General features: G+C 58.2%; 1 protein-coding gene across 2 annotated transcripts in view; it reads right to left on the bottom strand.

The window, feature by feature from the left end:
* The window catches only part of SLC12A3 (solute carrier family 12 member 3), a 35086-nt gene extending 15578 nt beyond the window's left edge, over window positions 1-19508 (bottom strand). For both annotated transcript variants that reach the window (XR_006891776.1, XM_046684439.1), the window contains exons 1-18: window positions 19227-19508; window positions 18650-18793; window positions 17836-17911; window positions 17051-17146; window positions 16586-16725; window positions 16093-16203; window positions 14797-14908; window positions 14462-14592; window positions 10024-10108; window positions 8960-9114; window positions 8542-8649; window positions 7975-8098; window positions 6127-6228; window positions 5061-5216; window positions 4333-4432; window positions 3228-3339; window positions 2721-2861; window positions 1378-1484 (exon numbers count right to left, since the gene is read on the bottom strand). Coding sequence is in view for 1 of the 2 variants with exons in the window: in XM_046684439.1 (XP_046540395.1) it covers window positions 1378-1484; window positions 2721-2861; window positions 3228-3339; window positions 4333-4432; window positions 5061-5216; window positions 6127-6228; window positions 7975-8098; window positions 8542-8649; window positions 8960-9114; window positions 10024-10108; window positions 14462-14592; window positions 14797-14908; window positions 16093-16203; window positions 16586-16725; window positions 17051-17146; window positions 17836-17911; window positions 18650-18793; window positions 19227-19508 (2282 nt within the window). In the remaining variant the exon portion in view is untranslated. The remainder of the gene's footprint in view (window positions 1-1377; window positions 1485-2720; window positions 2862-3227; window positions 3340-4332; window positions 4433-5060; window positions 5217-6126; window positions 6229-7974; window positions 8099-8541; window positions 8650-8959; window positions 9115-10023; window positions 10109-14461; window positions 14593-14796; window positions 14909-16092; window positions 16204-16585; window positions 16726-17050; window positions 17147-17835; window positions 17912-18649; window positions 18794-19226) is intronic.
* Between the last annotated feature and the right edge of the window lie 633 nt (window positions 19509-20141).

Raw genomic sequence — 20141 nt, 5'->3', positions numbered from 1 at the left:
GGGGATGGGCATTATTATCCCCACTTTACAGATGCAAAAACTGAGTTTGGGGGAGTCACTTGCAGACAATGGAGGAAGCGGCCAGCTGGGATTAGAGTTAAAGAGCTGAGCCTGTAATCCCCGAGGGCACACATCCGCGCAGGGAGGGCCTCGCTCGGGAAGGCAGCAATAGATTGTCTGTTGACCACCAGCTCTGGAAGCCTCCTGCCCCAGAAGAACATTCACTGCCTGGTTGACACAGTGCCCGAGAGCCCCGCATTAGGGTTTGACCGAACAGGCCAAGCCCCGCCCTGGGTGACCTCTGCAGCATTACACATCTCCGGGACGGGCACCTTCTCCAGCATGTGGGGTCTTGGAACTTTGGAGCTGGGGAGGGGGCCTGAGAGCAGGCAGTCCAGCACCGCGTGCTTGGATTTCGACGGAGGCCACGGCTCAGAGTCACACGGCTGGCTCACAGCAGACCCGGAGGCAGGCCCAGGCCCCCCACACTCGGCCTCATGTGCTTTAAATGCTATTGCACACTGCCTCTCTGTACCACCTCAATGCAGAAAAGCGACTCAGGCAGGCGTTTTCTGGACCTTGCAGAGCAAGAGCTGAAGGAGAAAGCGTTTGGAGTGAACCCTGAAATCCCCAGCGAGTTCTTCCCCTGGTCCCAGTCCCCACACTTGTCTTGTCGCCTCCTCGGAGGTCTGCTTTCATGTCTTGATTAGTGGTACCACCCTACAGCTCGAGAGCTGTCCATCTGTAGGTTTTGTGCAGCCCACAAGAGGGCACAAGGTTTTCACCTAAAAACATACCTTTTCAACTGTTCTGTAAAACTAGGTCTGGCAACCCTGGCCCACATTTCTGCCTGGGCACAATTGGCTGGCGCCAAGTAACAGCTGCTGTCTCTAGTTCACCACAGGCCCCACCGCTCCCTGTTGTCCCACACCTGGCCCCTTCACTGTGTGACCTGCCTGTTCCCTGCCCAGCTTGGTGTCCAGGTCAGAGTGGGGAACCCCCAGTCTGTCTGTTTCCTCCTCGGCTTTGAACCAGCGGACTCAGCTTCTTTTCTTTTTTTTTTTTTTTTTTTTTGCTTTTTCTCCCCACAAATCCCCCCAGTACATAGTTGTATATTTTAGTTGTGGGTCCTTCTAGTTGTGGCATGTGGGACACTGCCTCAGCGTGGCCTGATGAGTGATACCATGTCCGCACCCAGGATCCGAACCTGCGAAACCCCGGGGCGCCGAAGTGGAACACGTGAACTTAACCACTCGGCCTCCGGACTCAGCTTCTTGATAGCACCCACTGCTTCCCCTTTGCGTCCTAAGATCCGGGAAACTCCAAAGGCCCCACTTGACAAACCCGAGGCCCTGCGTCCCTGCCGCCCTCACTCACTGCAGGATGCCGATGTAGTCCTCCACCGTGGCTGGGTGAGCCGACTGCCAGTTCTTCTTGAACCCGACCACCAGAATGTTGGGCTTCATTCTCCCGAGACCAGCGGCCTGGCGGGGCAGGGCAGTGGGGTGGGGGTGCGGTGAGGGATCAGGCCTCACGCCCCGCAGGGGCTCTGTCCTGTGACCAGGGTGGGGCTCTCTTGCAGCCCAGCTGCCCTCTCCACCATGTAGCGAGGGCTCAGGAAATACATCCCCCAGTTCAGGGTCCTGTCTGCCTGGACGTGCCACGAGAAAGGCGAAGCTACAGCCAAAGCCGTCCCCTGTGGCCTCTCCAAACCTGGGCCAACGACAGGGCTGTCCCATTAGTCCTGGGTTAGCCCAGCTCCTGCCTCTCTAGCGAATTATTTTGCATAACACGGGACTTGAATTTGGATGTTTTGGAAGCTTGGAGTATTCCTGGGTCATCTAATCCATACGTCTTTTATATTTCTCTCTCTCTCTCTCTCTCTTTTTTTTTTTTGGTGAGGAAGATTGGCCCTGAGCTAACATCCGTGCCAATCTTCCTCTATTTTTTTGTATGTGGGATGCCGCCACAGCACGGCCTGAGCAGTGTGTGGGTCCATGCCCAGGATCCAAACCCAGGAACCCCAGGCTGCCAAAGAGGAGCATGCAAGCTTAACCACTATGCCACTGGGCCTGCCGCTTTTCTCTCCTTTGTTAATGTTCAAAAATTTTTTTGAGGTGAAATTCACATAACATAAAACTAACCATTTTAAAGGGTATAACTCAGTGGCATTTAGTATACTCAATGTTGTGCAACCATCACCTCTATCTACCCCCAAAATGTTTTCATAACCCCAGAAGGAGACCCTGTCTGCTCTTTTATCCTTTAACTTTGAGAAAAATTTAAAACTATTGAAAAGGATTCCCATATGTTGACTCAGAATTAACAACTGCTCCCATTTTACAGACAAGAAAACTGAGCAGTAAAACAAACTGCCCGGTAGAATGTTCTAGATCTCGATCTGAGTGACGGTATGTGTATGTAAACATTTATCAAAGTATACACTTAATGTTTTCTCACTTTACTGTCTGCAACTTATATCTTTAAAAAACCAAAAACCAAGATCTGTCCATGGTCTCACAGCCCCACAGGCTTCCAAGTCAGTGTTCCCAGGTCCTGGGCGCCCCTAGAAAGTGCCCTGAATCAGCATAGCTGGAGACGCAAGAGAGGCGGGACTCTTGTTGCAGAAAAAGGGCTTCCACTAGCCCCTCAGGATGTCCCGCCTTCCAGGCTGTCACACCAGTTAGCACGTCCCAAGGGGGAGCCCCGAACCCCGGCACCTGCATGAGAATCTGGACGCCACTGCGGAGGTCCTCGGCGATGACCTCCGAGTAGAAGGCCTTGATCTTCCTTTTGTTCAGCCACTTGGTGTGCCCGTTGGCGATGAGCCGGAGCTCAGGCATCCTCTGTTTGCGGGGTCCCTGTGGGTGGTGGGAGCAGGTGACATCAGGGGCTGCCTTTGCCCTCTGACCTGAGACTTCTTCCCTCCTCTACCCTGGAGGCTGCCCCATGGGCTCAGCAGCATCCAGAGGGTCCGTTTCCCTTTACAGAGTTTGGGGCAGGAAAGAAGAGGGGGGAGGCGGGGAGGAAGATGGAAGGAGCAGAGGAGAGGCAGAGCAGCGGGGAGCAGCCAGTGGGAGGGACAGGGAAGCAAGGAGAACCGCGCTGGCACGGGGCCCCGCCCCGGCTCTGCTGTTCTGCAGCCCCTGCGCCCCCATTCCCACCCGCACCCACCCATCCCCACCCCCACACCCCCCCGCCCCACCCCACCTGCAGGGGGCACTCACCACGAGCACGTGGCCACAGATCATCAGGCTGAGGTTCCGGGTGAAGGTGCCCACAAAGTCCACCAGGGCCGGACGGAAGTTGGGGGGCCCCGTGAGCACCAGGCACTGGGGGCTGAGGAGAGGAAGGGAAAAGGGCATGAGCCATCAGGACAGGGCCCACCAGGATCTGGATGCCAAATGCAGGTGCCGGGGATTTCTGCCGCCTCCTCTCCCACAGAGGTGGACCACCCCGTGACCTCGTCTTCCCGTCTGTGACTCAGGGCTACTCTGGGGCCCTTCCAGCTCTCTTGGTGGCCACCACGCTGGTTCTCCCCTTGTCCTTCCTGCTCAGGATCCACTCGGGCAAACCCCTCTTCTCCCTGCTCCACCTGGCGTTCCTGCCCTGCCCAGGCCAGCATGGTGGTGGGAAGAATAAAGACTAGGAGTGGGGAGGCCCATCCCTTAGGAGCTCACTGTGTCACCTGGGTGGGTGACTCAGCCTCTGTGTTGAGAGGCAGCTGAGGGTCATGGTCAAGGGCCGCTACCAGACTCAGTCGGAGCCAGAAGAAATTGGTCACTCACCAGCTGTGTGACCTGGGGCCAGTTATTTAACCTCTCTGTGCCTCGGTGTCCTTATCTGTGAATGGGGTTAGTAATTTCCTATACCTCACAGGGTTGTCTCGAGGCTGCGTAAGGACTTTGTGCAGTGCCCGGCTCATAGTAAGCGCAACGTAAATAGGTACAGACAATCGTTAGCATTGCCATCTGGTGGAAAGCGGGTCCTGGGCACACGATTCTCCTTGCCAAGGAGGGGAACAGCTTTGACGAGCGCCCAGGAAAGGCTCATCCCATCGGCCTCGTGAATGATTGCCCTGGGATTTCCAACACCGGATCACCCTTTGCAGTTGGAAGAGCATGTTCCACTATGGAAACTGAGGCACAGAGAGGTGACTCGACTTGCTTGGTCCCCATCAGGCAATGTGGACCCCGGCCTCCTGACTGCTGGGTGGTGCTCCTCTGCCTCTGCTCCCCGCCTGGGGCAGGTGACAGGTCTTGGCCTAGAGCCCCCCAGAGCTGGGCCATGCCAGCCCTTGGTCCCAGGCGGGGTCCCCGAGGCTGTGCTCACCGGTAGTTCTTGATGTGGTCCTCCACATCGTTGAGGCCCACCGAGGAGCTCAGGGCCAGGTTGTAGGAGCCGGCCTGCACCGAGGAGCCCCAGTTCACCTCTGAGCGTGGGGGTGAGGGCAAGATTAGAAACGACTGGGAGAAACCAGCCATGCAGAGGGAGGGGATGCCAGCCTTCTTCAGGAGCCGGCACCCAGGGGAGCAGAGCCACCCGGCAGGTGGACGGCCGAGGTCTGTTCCTAACATTTGCACATACCCTATGGCCACATATTTCAAAATTACATCAAGGTAGAAAACTTCACAAAATATTCTCCCCCGCTGACAAACAGCCCTTCATAATGACCTGGAAGGCCAGGTTGAAATTTAGAATTCCAGGCTTCCTGGAGTTCTGCATCCCACCCCCAGGTCACCCCAGGATCCTTGCCTGTGGGCACACAGCCCTCCTGCCCACGTGTCCGCGCTTTGTCCACTGCCCTTCCATCAGCCAGCCCTTGGCCACCTCAGGCCTAGGTGTGTCCACCAGCGGGCCAGCCACTCTCAGGAGGATGGAGCTGGGCCGGCAATTCCAGAGTCCTGGGTGCCCGGGGGTGGCCCAGAAGTAGAGGCGTGGGCTCTGAGTAGGCACATTCCCGCCTCACGGGGAGGGACGAGGTTGGAGGGCCAGAGCCCAGGGCAGGCCCTCTGGGAAAAATGGGGGCCCCGAGCCCCGTGCAGCCTGCGAGCACACACCTGGCTTCTTGTAGATGACGTAGAGCAGTAGGAAGAGGACGACGCCGATGGCAATGAGGGCCGCCCACCAGGTGAGAAGGAACATGATGACCACGGAGATGACTGCCCCAAACAGTGCCGCCCACTTGCTGTAGTAGCGGAATGAAGGCCTCCATCCTGGGTCGGGGCACAGGTCGGGGGCCCGCTCAGCACTCGGGGGCTTCCTGCTGGGCCAGCGCTGCCGGGCGGGGCCAGGGTGGCAATGCCCACAGTGCCCAGGGCCAGGATCCCAGCCTGTGCCCACCCTCCCAGCCACCCTGAATCCTGGGGCTGGGCCTGGAGGCGCTGGGGAGGACCACGTGCCCGCCTTGGCTGGCCATAGGGCTCTGCCATGTTGACAGACTACACCAGAGAGGAAGTGTCTAGCTCCGGCCAAAGCCAGCCACACACCAGCAGCAGCACCAGCTCCCATGGCTCACGTGGAGCCAAGGCAGGGCCATGGAGGGGAAGGATGTGATTCTGCTGGCTCTACCCCTGGAGGCCATGCCAGGGCCACCACTAGGGGCAGCCGCCCCATGGCACGCTTTGGGGGCACCATGGTCTCTGGTCTATAGAAAAGGCGGCCTGGTGACCGGCTTATCGGCGATTTAGGGCTAATTAGAAAAAGTCATCCTGCAGACTCTTTACTGCCGCCTGCCAGAAAATTTTCATAATAAACATGTAAATCTATGACACCTCTGAACAGCAACGACTAGAGTTGTGCAATGTGCAACGTGCACAACCTGTCTGTGCCGTTGGGCAATTCTCTCTCCTCTCCGGGGAGTCAGACTCCTGACTCCTGTAAAATTGGTGCAGGAAGGCACTAGGAAAATCTCTGCACACTGTAAACAGGGCATGAATGCATACCCAGTATACATTGTAAGTGCTTGCTTAAGAATAGTGGCTATTATTATTCTATGAATGGTCCCTTTAATTGCTTTTGATTTGAAGGGTGACCTTGGTCTGCCCACTTCCATCCGCCTTCCCCTCCCCCCTCCATACCCCAGCCCCAGGCGCCTCCTCCCGCAGCGGGGAGGGCGTGGCTTACCGGGCGAGTTGGTGATGGAGGCGTGGAAGCAGCTGAAGTTGATTAGGGCGTAGGAGCACAGGAAGAAGTTGGAGATGATGGGGGCAATGGTGTTGAGCTCAGCTTCAGGGACCCGAGGGAGAGAGAGGAGTCTGTTGGGCAGCCCCACCGAGGAGCCGCCTGGCCCCTACCCTCGCAGAGTGGAGGACCCCGGACAGGCCACCAAGGCTCAGCTCGTCTCAACCTCATCTATGAAATGGGTCCATCATTTCGTGAAGCTCAAAGGGCAGATGTTCTGTAGACTGTAAACTGGGGGCTTTAAAGAGGATGGAGAGCTGTGTGAGAGTAAAGCCCATCAGGCTACGGGATGGCCCAGGGCAGTGGCTGTCACACTCTTGTGTGACCACAAATTACAGTAAGAAATACATCTTACAGCGTGACCTAGGACACGCGTCATCTTTTCTCTGGGACTCTGAGACTGCGTCACACTTCCACCCACAGAGGAAACCCCTCGAGAACTGCCTCCTCCCCTCCCCGTCTCGGTGCCCCTCCCCTGCCACGGCCCCCAGCACCCCCAGACACACTTTTGCGTGTGAATCCTTGTCTCGGGGGTCCTGCTTCTGGGGGATCCCAAAACAAGACAAGCACCTCTCCTGTGCTGGGGCTTCCGTACATGACTCCACTGAATCCACAAGAACCCTGCCCCCGAGCATCCGAGGTCATGGTCCTCAGTCTGAAGTCCAGTCAGAACCACCCAGATAAAAGGACATCAAATCTAAACGGGAGTGGTGATAGGAACTGCAAGTTGAGTGGGGGAACACCCAGACCGACCAGATGTTTCCAGCCCCTGGGTGTGGCCCTGCTGCCCCTTCGTTGGGTTTGTGATCCAGGAGCATCCAGGGTCTGGAAAGGTTCCCCTGAGTGGAAGTGACCAGACCACTAGGGGAGGTGTCTGGATTGGTGATGCTGGCCTGAGTAGTGGGGATTCAGCTGTGGCAGGAAGGCCCTCCCAGCCTGGGGAGGTTCACCAGCAGGTGACCCCCACCCCACTCCTGCATACAGAGTGGGGCCCGGGGGACATCACACTGTGGCATGGCCACTGCCCTTGCTCAGCATGACCACCTCTCTCCTAACGGGTTCTGCCTTGTCGGCTAAGTCAGTCCCATATATGTGTGCAAGTGTGTATGTCCATACACATATGGTTTCTTCCTGCCCATGTGAGACACACTTGCTGTGCACTGTTGCTCCCCTTTTGCAGATGAGGAAACTGAGGCTCAGGGAGGTGACTGATTTGTCCAGGGTCACACAGCTGGCACGTGGCAAAGCCAGGACAGAGAGGCGGTCTCACTCACTGATTCTCTGGGCTCTTTCTCTGAGGGAATCCCCTCCTCCCTTGAGGCCCAAGGGGTCCAGCAGCTCAAGGGCCGAGAAATGAGGTTTGTCTAGTTCATACCCTGCAGAGATATTGATCCAGCTGTTCGTATCAGCTCTGGAGGATACCTATCAGCTGTCCTGTGCTCCAAAAGTGCCCTGGGGGCTAATTCAGACCTGGCAGGAGGGATCCCGGCTGCCAGGACGTGGGAGTGCAGAACCAGGAGAAGCAGGTAGGGTCCCTTCTAACAATATAGAACAGTCCTCCTGCCTGGCCTGGGGGAGGAGTGGGGTGGGGAGGACCACCTGACCCCCCAAACTCTCCCTCCAGCCAGGACCTCACCCACTGAAGAGTTATTCTCTGAGTGCCCACTACCTGCGAGGCCTGGGGGCCGCAGGGCGCCAAGGTGAGCAGAACAGAGGGGAGTCCTGCCTGTGGCCCTCACGGCCGTCGGCCAGGAGAGGGGGCCAGCCCCGACGTGCCCCGCAGACTCTCACCAATGATGATGAAGGCCACAGCGATGGCGTAAGCCAGCAGGTAGCCGCGCACCGGCTCGTTGTTCTTGCCATAGCCCTTGCCGAAGAAGCCGATCAGTGGGTACAGCTGGTCCATGCACAGACACTGTGGGCAAAGCACGACACGCTCACCCACCAGCTGGGCCCTGCCCCCTCCTCTCCTGGCCCCTGCAGCCACCTGGACCCCAGCCCCCGCTTGCTCCCTCGTGACCTCAGCAGGGTACACCCCCCATCTGGGTCCCAGCTCTGTCTCTGTGAAGTGGGAGTGGTCTCCCCACCTCCCCATGAAGACAGTGAAAGGGCAAAGAGAGGAGCCGATCGCAGCGAGTGAAGCCGGGGCGGTGGACTTGCAGACGGGGTGCCCGGCTGCACGGGGCGGGGTTCAGGGCGGGACAGGGCAGGAAGGGGCTGCTCCCTGCAAGAGTTTGCTCCCTGGCCCTTCTTCCTCCAGTCTAGACATCCCTGTCACATGACGCCTCCAGGCCTCTGTGGCAGTCGCCTGGGGATCCAGTACCTGGGCCTCCCAGACTCCACCCACCACAGCCTCACCTGGAAGACTTTGGCGGCAGAGACGAGGCAGGCCAGCGCAGAGGAGAGGGTGGCCCCAAAGATGCCTGCCGTGATCAGGGGTGCGAAGCCGGACACCATGCTCATGCTCTGCGGGGACACGGGGTTTAGGGCCCCCATAGTGGGGGGCTGGGCCCAGAACCCCGACCTGAGGCACCCCAGTCCCCACTGTGGGCAGGGGCTGGGTCCTGACACCTCCATTGGGTCAACCCTCCCCCAGGGATCCCAGTGCCCACCGAGGCAGGAACTAAACCCAGGGGCCCCCACCTGAGCCGGAACCTCTTTCCCCCAAGCCCGGGACACAGCCCCCAAAACCAAATCCACCCCAGCCTGTTCCAGCCGCCGCCTGGCCCCTCCCCGCATCTAGGGGGGCAGCCTTCCCGGCAGAGGCCACGGGTACCTGGTAGTAGTTGATGAGGCCGTAGCGGCAGCTGTGCTGCTGGGAGCAGTGGGTGAAGTTCCAGCCGTAGCCACAGGCCAGCCCCTCGCAGGCGCCCGAGCCGGGGGTCATCGTGTCGTTCAGGTCCCCCGAGGCGTCACGAACCACACAGGAGCCTGAGGAGGAAGAAGGGCGTGGGAGGTCTCGCTCCTCCCCTCCTTCTCCTCCCCCCACCCCCAAAGTGCTGGCTGCGCCTGCAGAGCACGAGATGCTGCCGATGGGCCAGCTCTTCCCTGACCAGGCAAAGACCACGATGACAGCGACAGTGACATAGCTAACACTCAGGAGCACTTACCACGTGCCAGGCACTGTGCTAAGTTCTTTAACCACCCTGGGAAGCAGGTATTACGATTACTCTTGTGGTTGTTGCCACTCTACAGAGGCAAGCAAGCTCAAGCGACCCATCTAAGGCCGCAACGTCCTCCTTAAAGCATAGACCTGAGTCTCAGGTCCTGACTGGCAGGGACCTGGGCCAAGGGGGTTCCTGGGAGCCAGAGGACCTGTGAGGATCTCAGTGAAAGGCAAGTGTCAACAGACCATGCCTGAGTTCAAAGCCTGGCTCCACCACGCCGTGGCTGTGTGACCTTGGGCAGGTCAGCTAACCTCTCTGAGCCCTCGTTTTCTCCTCTGTAAAGTGGCAGAAATGACAGCGCCTGGATTAAATGTGATAAAGCATGTAAAGGGATGGGCACGCGGTACGTCAGTTGCTAGTATCATCTTCATCACCATCATTGTCGTTATTATTACTGTTCCTAGAGTTGGAGCACTGCTTGTCCTGTAGGATTTTCACACCTGTGAATCTGGAACTTCAGGTTTGAGGGGAGCAGAGGAGCCTGGTCTGAACCCCGCATCTCTACCATAAACTACCCCCGGAGAAGATGTTCTGGTCACCACCAAGGTGCCCCCCAAAGATAAGGTTGGAGGCTCCACTTCCTGAGGTTGCCATGTCCTCCTGGCCCGGCTGTCTCTGTAGAGAGCTGCGCCTCAGGCTGTGGCCCCATCAGTGGTCTGGGCTGGCTACTTACCGATGGTGGCTGAGATGGCCAGGTAGGAGACGGTGGTCCAGAAAATGGCCATGAGCGTTCCCTTGGGGATGGCTACAGCGGGGTCCTGGGGGAGTGGGGAGGGGGCATCAGGCAGCCTCTGGGCCTCCTTCCAGGCCCCACCCTTATCTGAGGCTGGGGGGAGGGCAGCAAGCCCTGACCTTGGCCCCCTTCCCCGGAAACAGAGAGGAAGGGACCTGGTGGTTGAGGACCTCAGGGAGGACAGGACACGACCAAGGTCGTGGGCTGAGACCAGATCCTGGGAGCCCAAGGCAGGGAGAGAATTCCAACCAGCTCCATGCCCGTCCCCGAGGACACTGGCCCAGGCTTGCTCTGGGGGGTGGGAGGATGAGGGTGGAGGGCTCTGGAGGCAGCCTGCCTGGGGTCAATCCAGGGGACCAGCTGGGCTGCAAGCTTGCCCTCTCAAGCCTCAGCCCCTCCAGCCTCACAGGGATGCTGGTGAAACAGACGAATCGGCATCAAGCTCCTAGACCAGGCCCAGCTCCCTAGCAGCGCTCGATGCGTGTTAATAGCCATTACGCACCAATTCATCTGTCTGGTCCACTGTAGTAAATATACAGACAAGCCCCAGACTCTCTCCTTCTCCTCCGAGGAAGAACTCTGCTGGTATTTTCCTGACAGTAACAGCAAACCTTCACACATACATCACGTGCTCACTCTTCTAAGCACTTCCTCAAACAGATCTTCCCGAGAAGTGGCCAGGGCATCCCCACCGGGCTGGTGGGGAAACTGAGGCCAGGGAGCTGTGAGGACGGCCCCGCTCACCGAGCCTCAGCTGGCTTGGGCCACACCAAGGTCCACAGCCTCGGGTTCAGGGGCTGATCCTAGGTGGAGTAACACAGGCTGGGACTTTTACAAGTCCCCCCCCGCCGGGGCATAGACCCAAGCAGGAGGGGCAGGCCACGTTGGCACAGGAAGTAATTTGTAAACCTCTCGAGCTTTCCCTGGCCTCTCTGCTCACCACCCAGCCGGCAGGTAAAACCACAGATCGCAAAGCTTGGAGGCACCGAGACGTTGTTCAGCTTCATCGGCAGGTCAAAACAAAGCGGCAACGATCCAGCTCTCTCCCTCGAACGCTTGGGGGCCTGAGTTGGACCCACGGTCACCCAGCAATGACCAGGCCCCAGACTCTGCCCTTGAGGACCCCCGGCCCAAGGGGAGAAAGTACAGGCAGGATGCCAACACAGGGCAGACGGCACCTGCCATGGGGAGGACCACAGTGAGCTGGAGAACAAGGGGAGGGGGGGCGCCCTGCCAGGAACCCTGGAAGGCCTCGTGGTGGAGGGAACAATTGAGGTAGCTCTGAGGCCACTGGGGTGGGAGGAAGGGCATGGCAGGCCAGAGAAAAGACGGAACAGAGGTGTAGAGCTGGTGGGAGGCTGGAGCCTCTGGAGCGCCCAGGTTGGCTGAGGTCTCTGCTTTGGGGGCCCTGCAGTCATCGTCCAGCCAGCCCTGCCCTGAGAGCCAGGATGGCCCAACTAGGTGAAGCACGGAGTCCTTGGTCTCAAGGCCAACAGACCAGGTCAACCTCCCATCCCACCTCCAGTGGATTGAATAGTGTCTCCAAGAATTCATGTTCACCCAGAACCTCACAATATGACCTTATTTGGAAATACGGTCTTCGCAAATGTAATTGGTTAAGATGAGGTCATACTGGATTTGGGTGGGCCCTAAATCCAGTGGCTGGTGTCCTTGTAAGAAAAGGAAAAGACATAGAGAGACACCAGGAAAAAAGTCCATGTGAAGACAGAGGCAGAGATCGCAGAGATGCGGCTACAAGCCAAGGAACGCCAGGAGCCTCCAGAAGCTGGAAGGGGCAGGAAGGATCCCCCCCAGGGCCCTCAGAGGGAGCATGGCCCTACTGACACCTCTGTATTGGACTTCTGGCTCCAGAAATGTGCAAGAATAAATTTCTATGGTTTTAAGCCACAAAGTTTGTGGTGATTTGTTACAGCAGCCCCAGGAAATGAATCCACCAGGCCTCCATCCTGCTCTCCTATCTTGGTCTGAAATCTCAGAGCCAGCTCACAAGACAGGGGTCTCTGGGTCCACATCTCAGCCCATCTCCTCCCAGCTGTGTGCCCTGGGACCAGCCCCTTAAGCTCTCTGAGCCTCAGTGCCCCTCCCCTCTGTGAAACAAGAAGCTAACGTGGCACACGGCCGGTCCCCATAAACGTGAGCAGTTAGGGGTGGGGACTGTGTTGTGTTCAGGGACACACCCTGGGACAATACCAGGTGTGGCACAGATCCCACATCAGTCACTAGGAAGTCCCTCGTCTCTGTGCCTCAGAGTGCCCAATCAGAAAATTGAGCTAATAGTGCTTCCCATGGCCACGTCACAGGGTCATGGTGAGGACTGTGGTCACGAGATCGCTCTGCAAGGGCCAACGGGTCAGGGAAATGCAAGCGATTCAGAGTAACAAGGACAACTTTGTCATTGTCCCTTCAGGTCTCCTTCCAATGCAGCCTCCTCAGAGGTCTCTGGCCACCCCGTCTCAGTTTGCGCCGTGCTCCTCCACCCCACGCCCGCAGACTCCCCGCCTCCTGCTTATTTCTCCGCGTCACTCACCACCGTCAGGCACACTACACATTTTGCTTATTTGTTGGTTGATTACCTGTAATCGTCTTGTTTACTGCTGTAGTCACAAGACGCTTGCATAAAGCAGGTGCTCAAAAAATACTCGTTCGTTGAATGATAAAGTTCTTGTGATAAAGTTGAGGCCTCTTTGTCCTAGAAACTTGCGTTCCAGCCCCTCTGCCACCTGTGTGTGGCCCTCGGCCAGCCCTGACCCTCCCTGAGCTTGCTTTGCTCCTCTGTGGACACGATGACAGCACAGACCTGTACAGCTGCCCCAGACAATGTTGTAAGAAGGAGGCACCGTGCCAGCCCCGTGGTAAACGTGAGCACGACCTTGACAATCAGCCCTTAGCACGTAGACGACCTTGACAACCAGCCCTCAGCCCTCCTCTGTGCTGGCACCGTCCTAAGCCCTTTACGTAAACTAGCTCATCGAATCTGCACTCCCAGCCCTGGAAGCAGGGGCTGTGTTTGTCCCATTTTCCAGTTGGGGAACACTGTCCCACAGGAAGGCAGAGGGCCGGATCCTGGCCCGACGGCTGCACACTGGGCTGGTCAGGAACCTAAGGAGCTTGATGAAGCATCTGGATGAGTCCCCCGGCTGCAAAGGTCCTTGACGGGGCTGGGAGGGGAACCAGCCTGTCTGAGCACCAGCCTGGCCTCTGCGGGGACCTCAGGGCAGGCCACCAGGCCTCTGCGGGCTGTTTCTGGAGCAGGGAGAGGAGCCAGCAAACACGGCCGCTCTGTGATTTCCAGGCCTGCTGGGCACCACCCGGGCATGTGCAGTTAGAGCCAGGCCAGGGTTCGAGACTGCCTCCAATGCACGTTCTTAATGCATTTGAGAAAATGCACCAGCGAGCACCTTTCGAGTGGGAGTGGCAGGTAAGGGTCTCCAGCGCAGAGCGGGCCTCCTCACCATCTGATCCTCCTATAACATCTTTTAAAGCCCCAGCTCCAGCCCCACCTCCCCCCAGAAGTTCTGTGCAGCACCTGCCAGCATCAGTGTCTCCTCCTCCCCAGCTCACCAGCACTTGGTGCTTCTGCTCAAACATCTCCCATTCACTACATTTCGCTTTTCACTCAACAAACACACACTGAGCATCTAGTATGAGTCCGACTCTTAGCTGGGAACAGGGACGCAGAGGTAGGTCTCAGTTCTCCAGATGCAGGGGAGACAAGGACATAAATGGCCTGACATCATTATGCTACAGGAACCCTGGCTCTGGCAGAAGGCCTGGGAGAGATGTAAGGGTGGACGTGGTATTTGAAAGAGGAACAGAACTTTGCGAGGCAAAGAAACAAGGTAGGGAGTCCCAGGTAGAGAGCGAGGCAGAGATAGAGGCATGAAGGATGGATACGGGGGCACGGGAAAAGCACTAGATCCTTGGGGCCAGGGCAGGGGTCATGGGAAAAGTGACAGTGGGCTGGGGCCTTGAATGCCGAGCCGAGGAGCCTGCCTGCATCAGGCAGTGGAGGGCCCTGGGAGGATGTCAGCCCTGCAAAGATGTGCATGATCCGCTCTAGGGTTTGGAAGGTCAAGCTGGGTGGATCTTCCCCTTAGGCTGAGAGTCCCAGGAACTAGGGAGGAGACTCGCCCATTTTGGGGCGGCCCTCAAGGCCGAGAGTGCAGCCCATCAACAAGCTCAGAATTGAGCAGAATGGATGGAAGTGAATTGGATTGGCCTAGACTGAGCTGAGCTGACTGGACTGGATTTTAGAAGCTCTGTTCTCAGCCCATGGTCTCAGCGCCAAGCTCAGTGCCCAGCGGGAGATCCCGGTAGGTCATGGCCAGGAAGCGGGAAGGATGGGCGTCCTGCTCACCCTGAGGTCCCCGGAGATGTTGGCCCCGGCCAGGATGCCTGTGGCCGAGGGGAAGAAGATGGAGAACATCCCGAAGAAGCTGCCATCCACACCCCGCCAGTCGGGAACCAGGTTCTGGACAAAAATGTCACCTGGAAAACCAAGGCCTAGTCAGGGCCGTCTGGAGGGCTTGGCTCCCCTCGCTGGGCCTGCCGGGCAGGTAGGGGGCTCCGCGGGCAGCTCCTGGCCATGGGAGTCGGGGGTCCCCTCCTCCTGGTGCCCTGAGAAGGGCCAGGTTAGCGGGCAGACTGTCCGTGTCCCCAGAGCCATGGGCAGGGGCCCCAACTGGCACTTACCCCGGTAGCTGAAGAAGCCTTTGGAGGCCTTGTCCTCCGACGGGGGGATCAGCGTCCCCACCAGGTAGTTGGCAAAAGAGACCATGATGACCAGGAAGAAGAGCACCTGGGCCTGGGGGTGAAAGACACTAGAGGTCAGGCCAGGCTGCCCATTCAGGGACCCCGGCAGGTCCCTCCCTCCCCCAGCCCCATTCACTCACTCACTCACTCATTCATTCATTCATTAGGGAAGAACCTGCCTGGGTCCCTCACTCCCCCATTCACTCACTCACTCAGTCATTCATTCATACCTACCCAGGTCCCTCATGCCCCCACTCACTCACTCACCCATTCATTCTTTCATTCATACCTGCCCAGATCCCACACCCCCCATTCATTCATTCATTCATTCATTCCTGCCCAGGTCCCTCACTCCCCCACTCACTCATTCCTTCAATCACTCATTCATTCACTCAACACCCATTATGCCGCAGGCTCTGTTCTAGGAGTTGGCAACAGAATAAGCCTTGTCTTGCTGATAAATAAGGAAGATGGATCCAGAGTAAGAACTGGGGTGCGATGGGGACTGGGTTGGGGACTACTTTAGCAGGGTGGCCTGGGAAGGGGTCTTCAAGGGTCCTAAAGGAGGAGGATGAGTGAGTCGCAGAATGACAGGGGGCATCAGCTTGGCGCACAAGGAACCTCGAGGAGGCCGGCGTAGCTGCAGGTCAGAGCAAGGGGGTGGAGGAGAGGCCGTGGGGCCAGGTCTGGCCAGGCCTGCCAGCTGCAGCCCAGTGTCTCTTCTTCCCTCATTTCCTGGTGCTCAGCCTCTCAGTTTTGGCCGGACAGGTGCAAAGGAAGACCAGCTTTCCGCAGCCTCCCTTGCAGGGTGTGGCCGTGGACCAAGTTCTGGCGGATGGGATGTGAGCAGAGGGATACGTGCAACTCCCAGGCTGTGCCGTGAAAGGGAAGGGAAAAGGAACTCCTCCTTCCCACCCATAGACCGGACTGTGGACGTGCTAGTGGTGGCCGTCACAGACCAGGTGCACGAGGGCCACACCCCAGGGAGGGAGAGGCCACAGCACGGGAAGAGTCTGGGTGCCTGACCTCAGGAGCCACACACACCTGGGCTGTGACATCAGAGAGAAACAAACATCTCTTGTTTAAGGCCCCCTTCCTTAGGGTGTCCTTGTCACAGCAGCAGAACTTAAAGCCCAGCTAATACACCCAAGAAGTGGCAGAACCAGGACCTGGACCCAGCTCTTGTGACTCCTGCTTCTCCGCTCCCACATCCCCTCGCCGACATCCTCCCCTCACCTTGGATTCCCACTCCATGCCGGCCAGGGAGATGCCCAGCAGCACCGTGACGGTGACCACGCCGATGATGCGGATGTCGTTGATGGGGTCCACGATGGGCGCGCCGTGCTCCTGGTGGAGGGGAACAGGCGGGCTGCGCGCTGCCCTCTGAACCCCGCCCCCCGATGCCTCCACCGTGATCCCCCTCATTTATGGGTGTCCTCTCACAGGAAAACACAAACTCAGCACCTTCCCTGCCGACAGATCCTACAAAGCGGCTGCTATGTGGGCCTGAACAATCCGGCCCTACAGGCAACAGGCTCCCCTGAAGGGGTCTTCTGGGAATGGTCTTATTTGATGAGATCGTCACTGTCACCCACAGGGATCAGACTGTGGCCTTGGTCCCTGATGGGCAAAATTGGGCAGAGGGGCAGGAATGCCCGTCCCAGATGGGGTGGAGGAGAATGAGATGGGCTGCTGGCTCCTTCTGCTTGGGGTCCAGCCCCAGCCTCACCTGGATCAGGTCCCGCACGGTCTCTGCAAAGCCCACAGTGTGCATGGCCACACCCACAGCGTTGGCGAAAGCAAAAATGAGGCCGATGGAGCCCCCTAGCTCTGGGCCAAGACTCCGGGAGATGAGGAAGTAGGTGCCACCTATTGGGGACAGAGCCAGGAGCCGTGAAGCTGGGGGAGTCAGCTGGCTGGGGTGGACTTGGGGCAGGCAGAAACTGAGGCTGGGAGAGGGTGTCCATGGGGCCCACGGCATCCACAGCACAGGAGATGATCGAGGCTGTCCAGGGGGTGCCGAGAGCCTGCCCCCAGCCTTCTCCTGGAACCAGAAGGAGCAGCCTGGGGCCTTCCAGTCTTGGTGGGGGTGGCGGTGGTTCGGAGACCCGTTCCCAGGGTGAAGACTGGGGGACCTACAAGAGGAAGACCTTGGGAGTAGGGGACAGAAGGGGTGGGGTGGAGTGGGGCCCACCTGACTTGACCTTGCCGTTGGTGGAGATGGCCGAGATGGAGAGGCCGGTGATGGAGGTCACCGTGACGGACAGCAGGATGATGATCCAGGTCAGGACTGTGGGGGTGGGGGGATGCGGTCAGTTGGGGCATTTCCCAGGTGAGGAGCTATGTGAGGAGCCCGAATCAGCCAACTGAGTCACCACATGACCTAAGTCCCTTCCCTCCTCTGGGCTCGGCTTTCTCATCTGAAAAATGGATCTCTGTCTACCGCCTGGTATGTTCTGAATAGCCAGGGAGCTGCTGAGCCAACATGTAAAGGATCACCAGATATGGAAGGAAGCTCCCCTCCTTTCATAATGAAAAATAAAGTAAGAGTTACCACTTGATGAGTGCCTCTGGGTGCCAAACCCTGTGCTGTTGTATGTGCATCATAGAAGCATCGTAGGAACCCCACAATAGGTCTGTGAAGTAGGGTCAGTTATCATCCCCATTTTACTGATGAGGAACCAAGGCTCAGAGAGGTTAAGGAACTTGTCTAAGGTCACACAGCATGGCACAGAGCTTGAATCTGAACTCTGGTCTGTGCAGACAGTGAGTCCCTAACCCAACACTCTGCAGTGAGAGCTGGCTCCAAGAGGTCCAGTGACTTACTGAGGGCCAGGAGAGCCAGGGGGAGCCCTCAGGCCTGCTGACTCCACACCACCCTGTCCTCTGTCACTGCAGGGGCCCGTGGTCTCTGCAGCCTGAAGCTCAAGACCGGGACTCAGCACGCCTCTCCCCCTCCCCACCTGAGGCGGCACTCACCAATGCCCGCCTGTGCCGTGATCCATGGGAGCCGCAGATAGAGGATCACACCCCAGATATTGAGCATGCAACGGATCTGGGGGGAGACGGGCATCAGAGGCCACTGGGTGGGCCAGACACCCCAAGGCCACACACACAAGTCCCTGTCCCCTGTCAAGCCGTGACATGGGGCACTTAGGCCTTGGGGACACCTGGTCCCTTCTTTGCTTTACCCACTTCAGTGGGTTCCCCCTTCAACGCCCCTCTGGTTCTGTGAGGCAGGGAAGGGGGAAACCCAGAGACCCACCTGCCCCTCCCGCCGCCTCTCCTGCCCGCCCGTCCACTCTACCGTCTGGGACTTATTCCCGCTCTGGCCCCACCAACCCTCTGCTTCCCATCACAGAGGAGAAAAACCACCAACTCGAGGAATTGTGGGTTCGTGCTGCCTCCTGGTGGCTTTTTGGGGAAACACAGTTTCTTCTAATAACACCAAGGCAGGCATTGATCCAAGCACTTTATCTATTGACTCATCTAATGCTCATCATTTCAGAGATGAGGAGACTGAGGCAGGTTAAGAAACTCGCCCAAGGAAACAGGACAAGTGCATAGCCAAAAAGAGATCATCCCCAGGGCCAGGCCTCAGTCTAGAGGGTAAAGGGCGGTCAGGAAGCACAAAACCAGAGAAAATTTGAGGTCACTACACAGATGGAGAAACTGAGGCCCAGAACAGGCCTTTGGGCTGCCCTGGCCACTAGGCCTTGAGGACCAGAGCTGAGCCTGGATGGAGCCCTGGCTCCCGCTCCCACTGCTGGACCTTCCATCCGCACACACTCACCATCACCCCCTTGACCCAGCCAAAGCGCACGGGCTCCGCCGGGCTCTTCTCGCCGCCGGTACCTGCCTCGTCCTCTACCAGCCCATCGGTCATCTCATGGCCGGGCCGGCTGTCAAAGGCCAAGGCGTGCAGGTGGCTGCCTTCCTGCGGGGAGCCCAGGGGCCATGTGTCAGGCAGGAGTCATGACAACCCAGCTCCCAGTCCTCCACCCTCCAGACTCCAGCCTCCCAGGCAGCAAACCCAGCAAGCCCCCACTCTGATGCAGACCTTCCTTACTCTCCCCATCTCTTTCAGGTATGTGCAACCTCTGTTTGCACACTTCCACTGATGGGGAGCTCACTACCTCTCTAGGGAGCCCTAGATTACTTGACTGGGTGCCAATGACTGGACAATATACATGACAACATGTATCCAGAGCTTCACAGGATCCATGCCCACATTTCATTTGGGCCTTGACCCAGGAGGAAGACACTCATCCCCATGGCACAGATGACAAGAGCTGAGACTCAGAGAGATTAGGTAACTGGACCAAGGTCACACAGCAGGGAAGTGGCCAGGCTTCTGAGACACTGCTTACCTTGAGGAAGGAGTGCAGGTCCGCCAGGGTGGGCCGGACCTTCCGGGGCTCACCGGGCAGGGTGCTGTTGGCATAGTGTTCATAGGCGGGCACCACATCGATAGTGTTGTAGCCAAAGGTGCGCATGTGGAAGGTGCTGCCGTGGGTCAGGTGGCTGGGGTGGCTGCTGTCGTAGGCAGCTGGTGGGGGGGGCTCATCGCCCCCGAGCAGCGTGCTGATGGTGAAGCGCCCACTGCACAGAGCAGGGTCCCCAGGCGTCTCTGACACCGGCAGCTCGGCCATTGTGGCTCTGGGTGTTGGGGAGGGGGCCAGGGTCAGCGGGGACATGCCGGGTGGCTTTATAGGCTGGGCCCACGGCAGGGAGGAGGCAGGGAGGTTGGCCCAAACCGCCCGCAGCTGGTGAGCGGGGTCCACGCACAGGGTGGGGGTGGAGCCGTGCCCACTGCCGTCCTGCCCACCGTCTGATGGCTGAGATAGCGGCCTCCCCATGAGCCGCGGGGCAGCCACCCTGGACCCTGGGCCTGGGAGGCTCTTCTGAATCCGGGGGCAGGGGACGCCTGCAGCCAGGACCCCAGGAGGAAGTACTCACCAGAGGGGCCCTAGAGACGGCCTGAGGACCTGAGGACCCACCGTGTGCAGATTCAAAAACTCTCATTTTAGGAGGTAGTAGTTAGTTCTATTTTTTTATTTTTCTAGTATTTTTCAATAGATGAACGGTATGACATATAAAAAGATCATGTATGTAGACAAAAGGTCAGTCTCTCTGACTTGGACCTCTGACTCCCAGTCTAGCATCTCCTTCCAGAGACATCTCAGGATGTATAAACCACTATGAACAAGTGCCCCCAAACCAGAGTTCAGCAGGTACCAGGTGTGATCTGCAGCCAAACGTGGACGGACAAGCCCCTGGGGCTT

Source organism: Equus quagga, chromosome 13 (assembly GCF_021613505.1).
Source record: "Equus quagga isolate Etosha38 chromosome 13, UCLA_HA_Equagga_1.0, whole genome shotgun sequence".
Lineage (NCBI taxonomy): Eukaryota > Metazoa > Chordata > Mammalia > Perissodactyla > Equidae > Equus > Equus quagga.
Note: the sequence above shows the minus strand (reverse complement) of the source record. Positions and strands in the feature narration are given on the sequence as shown.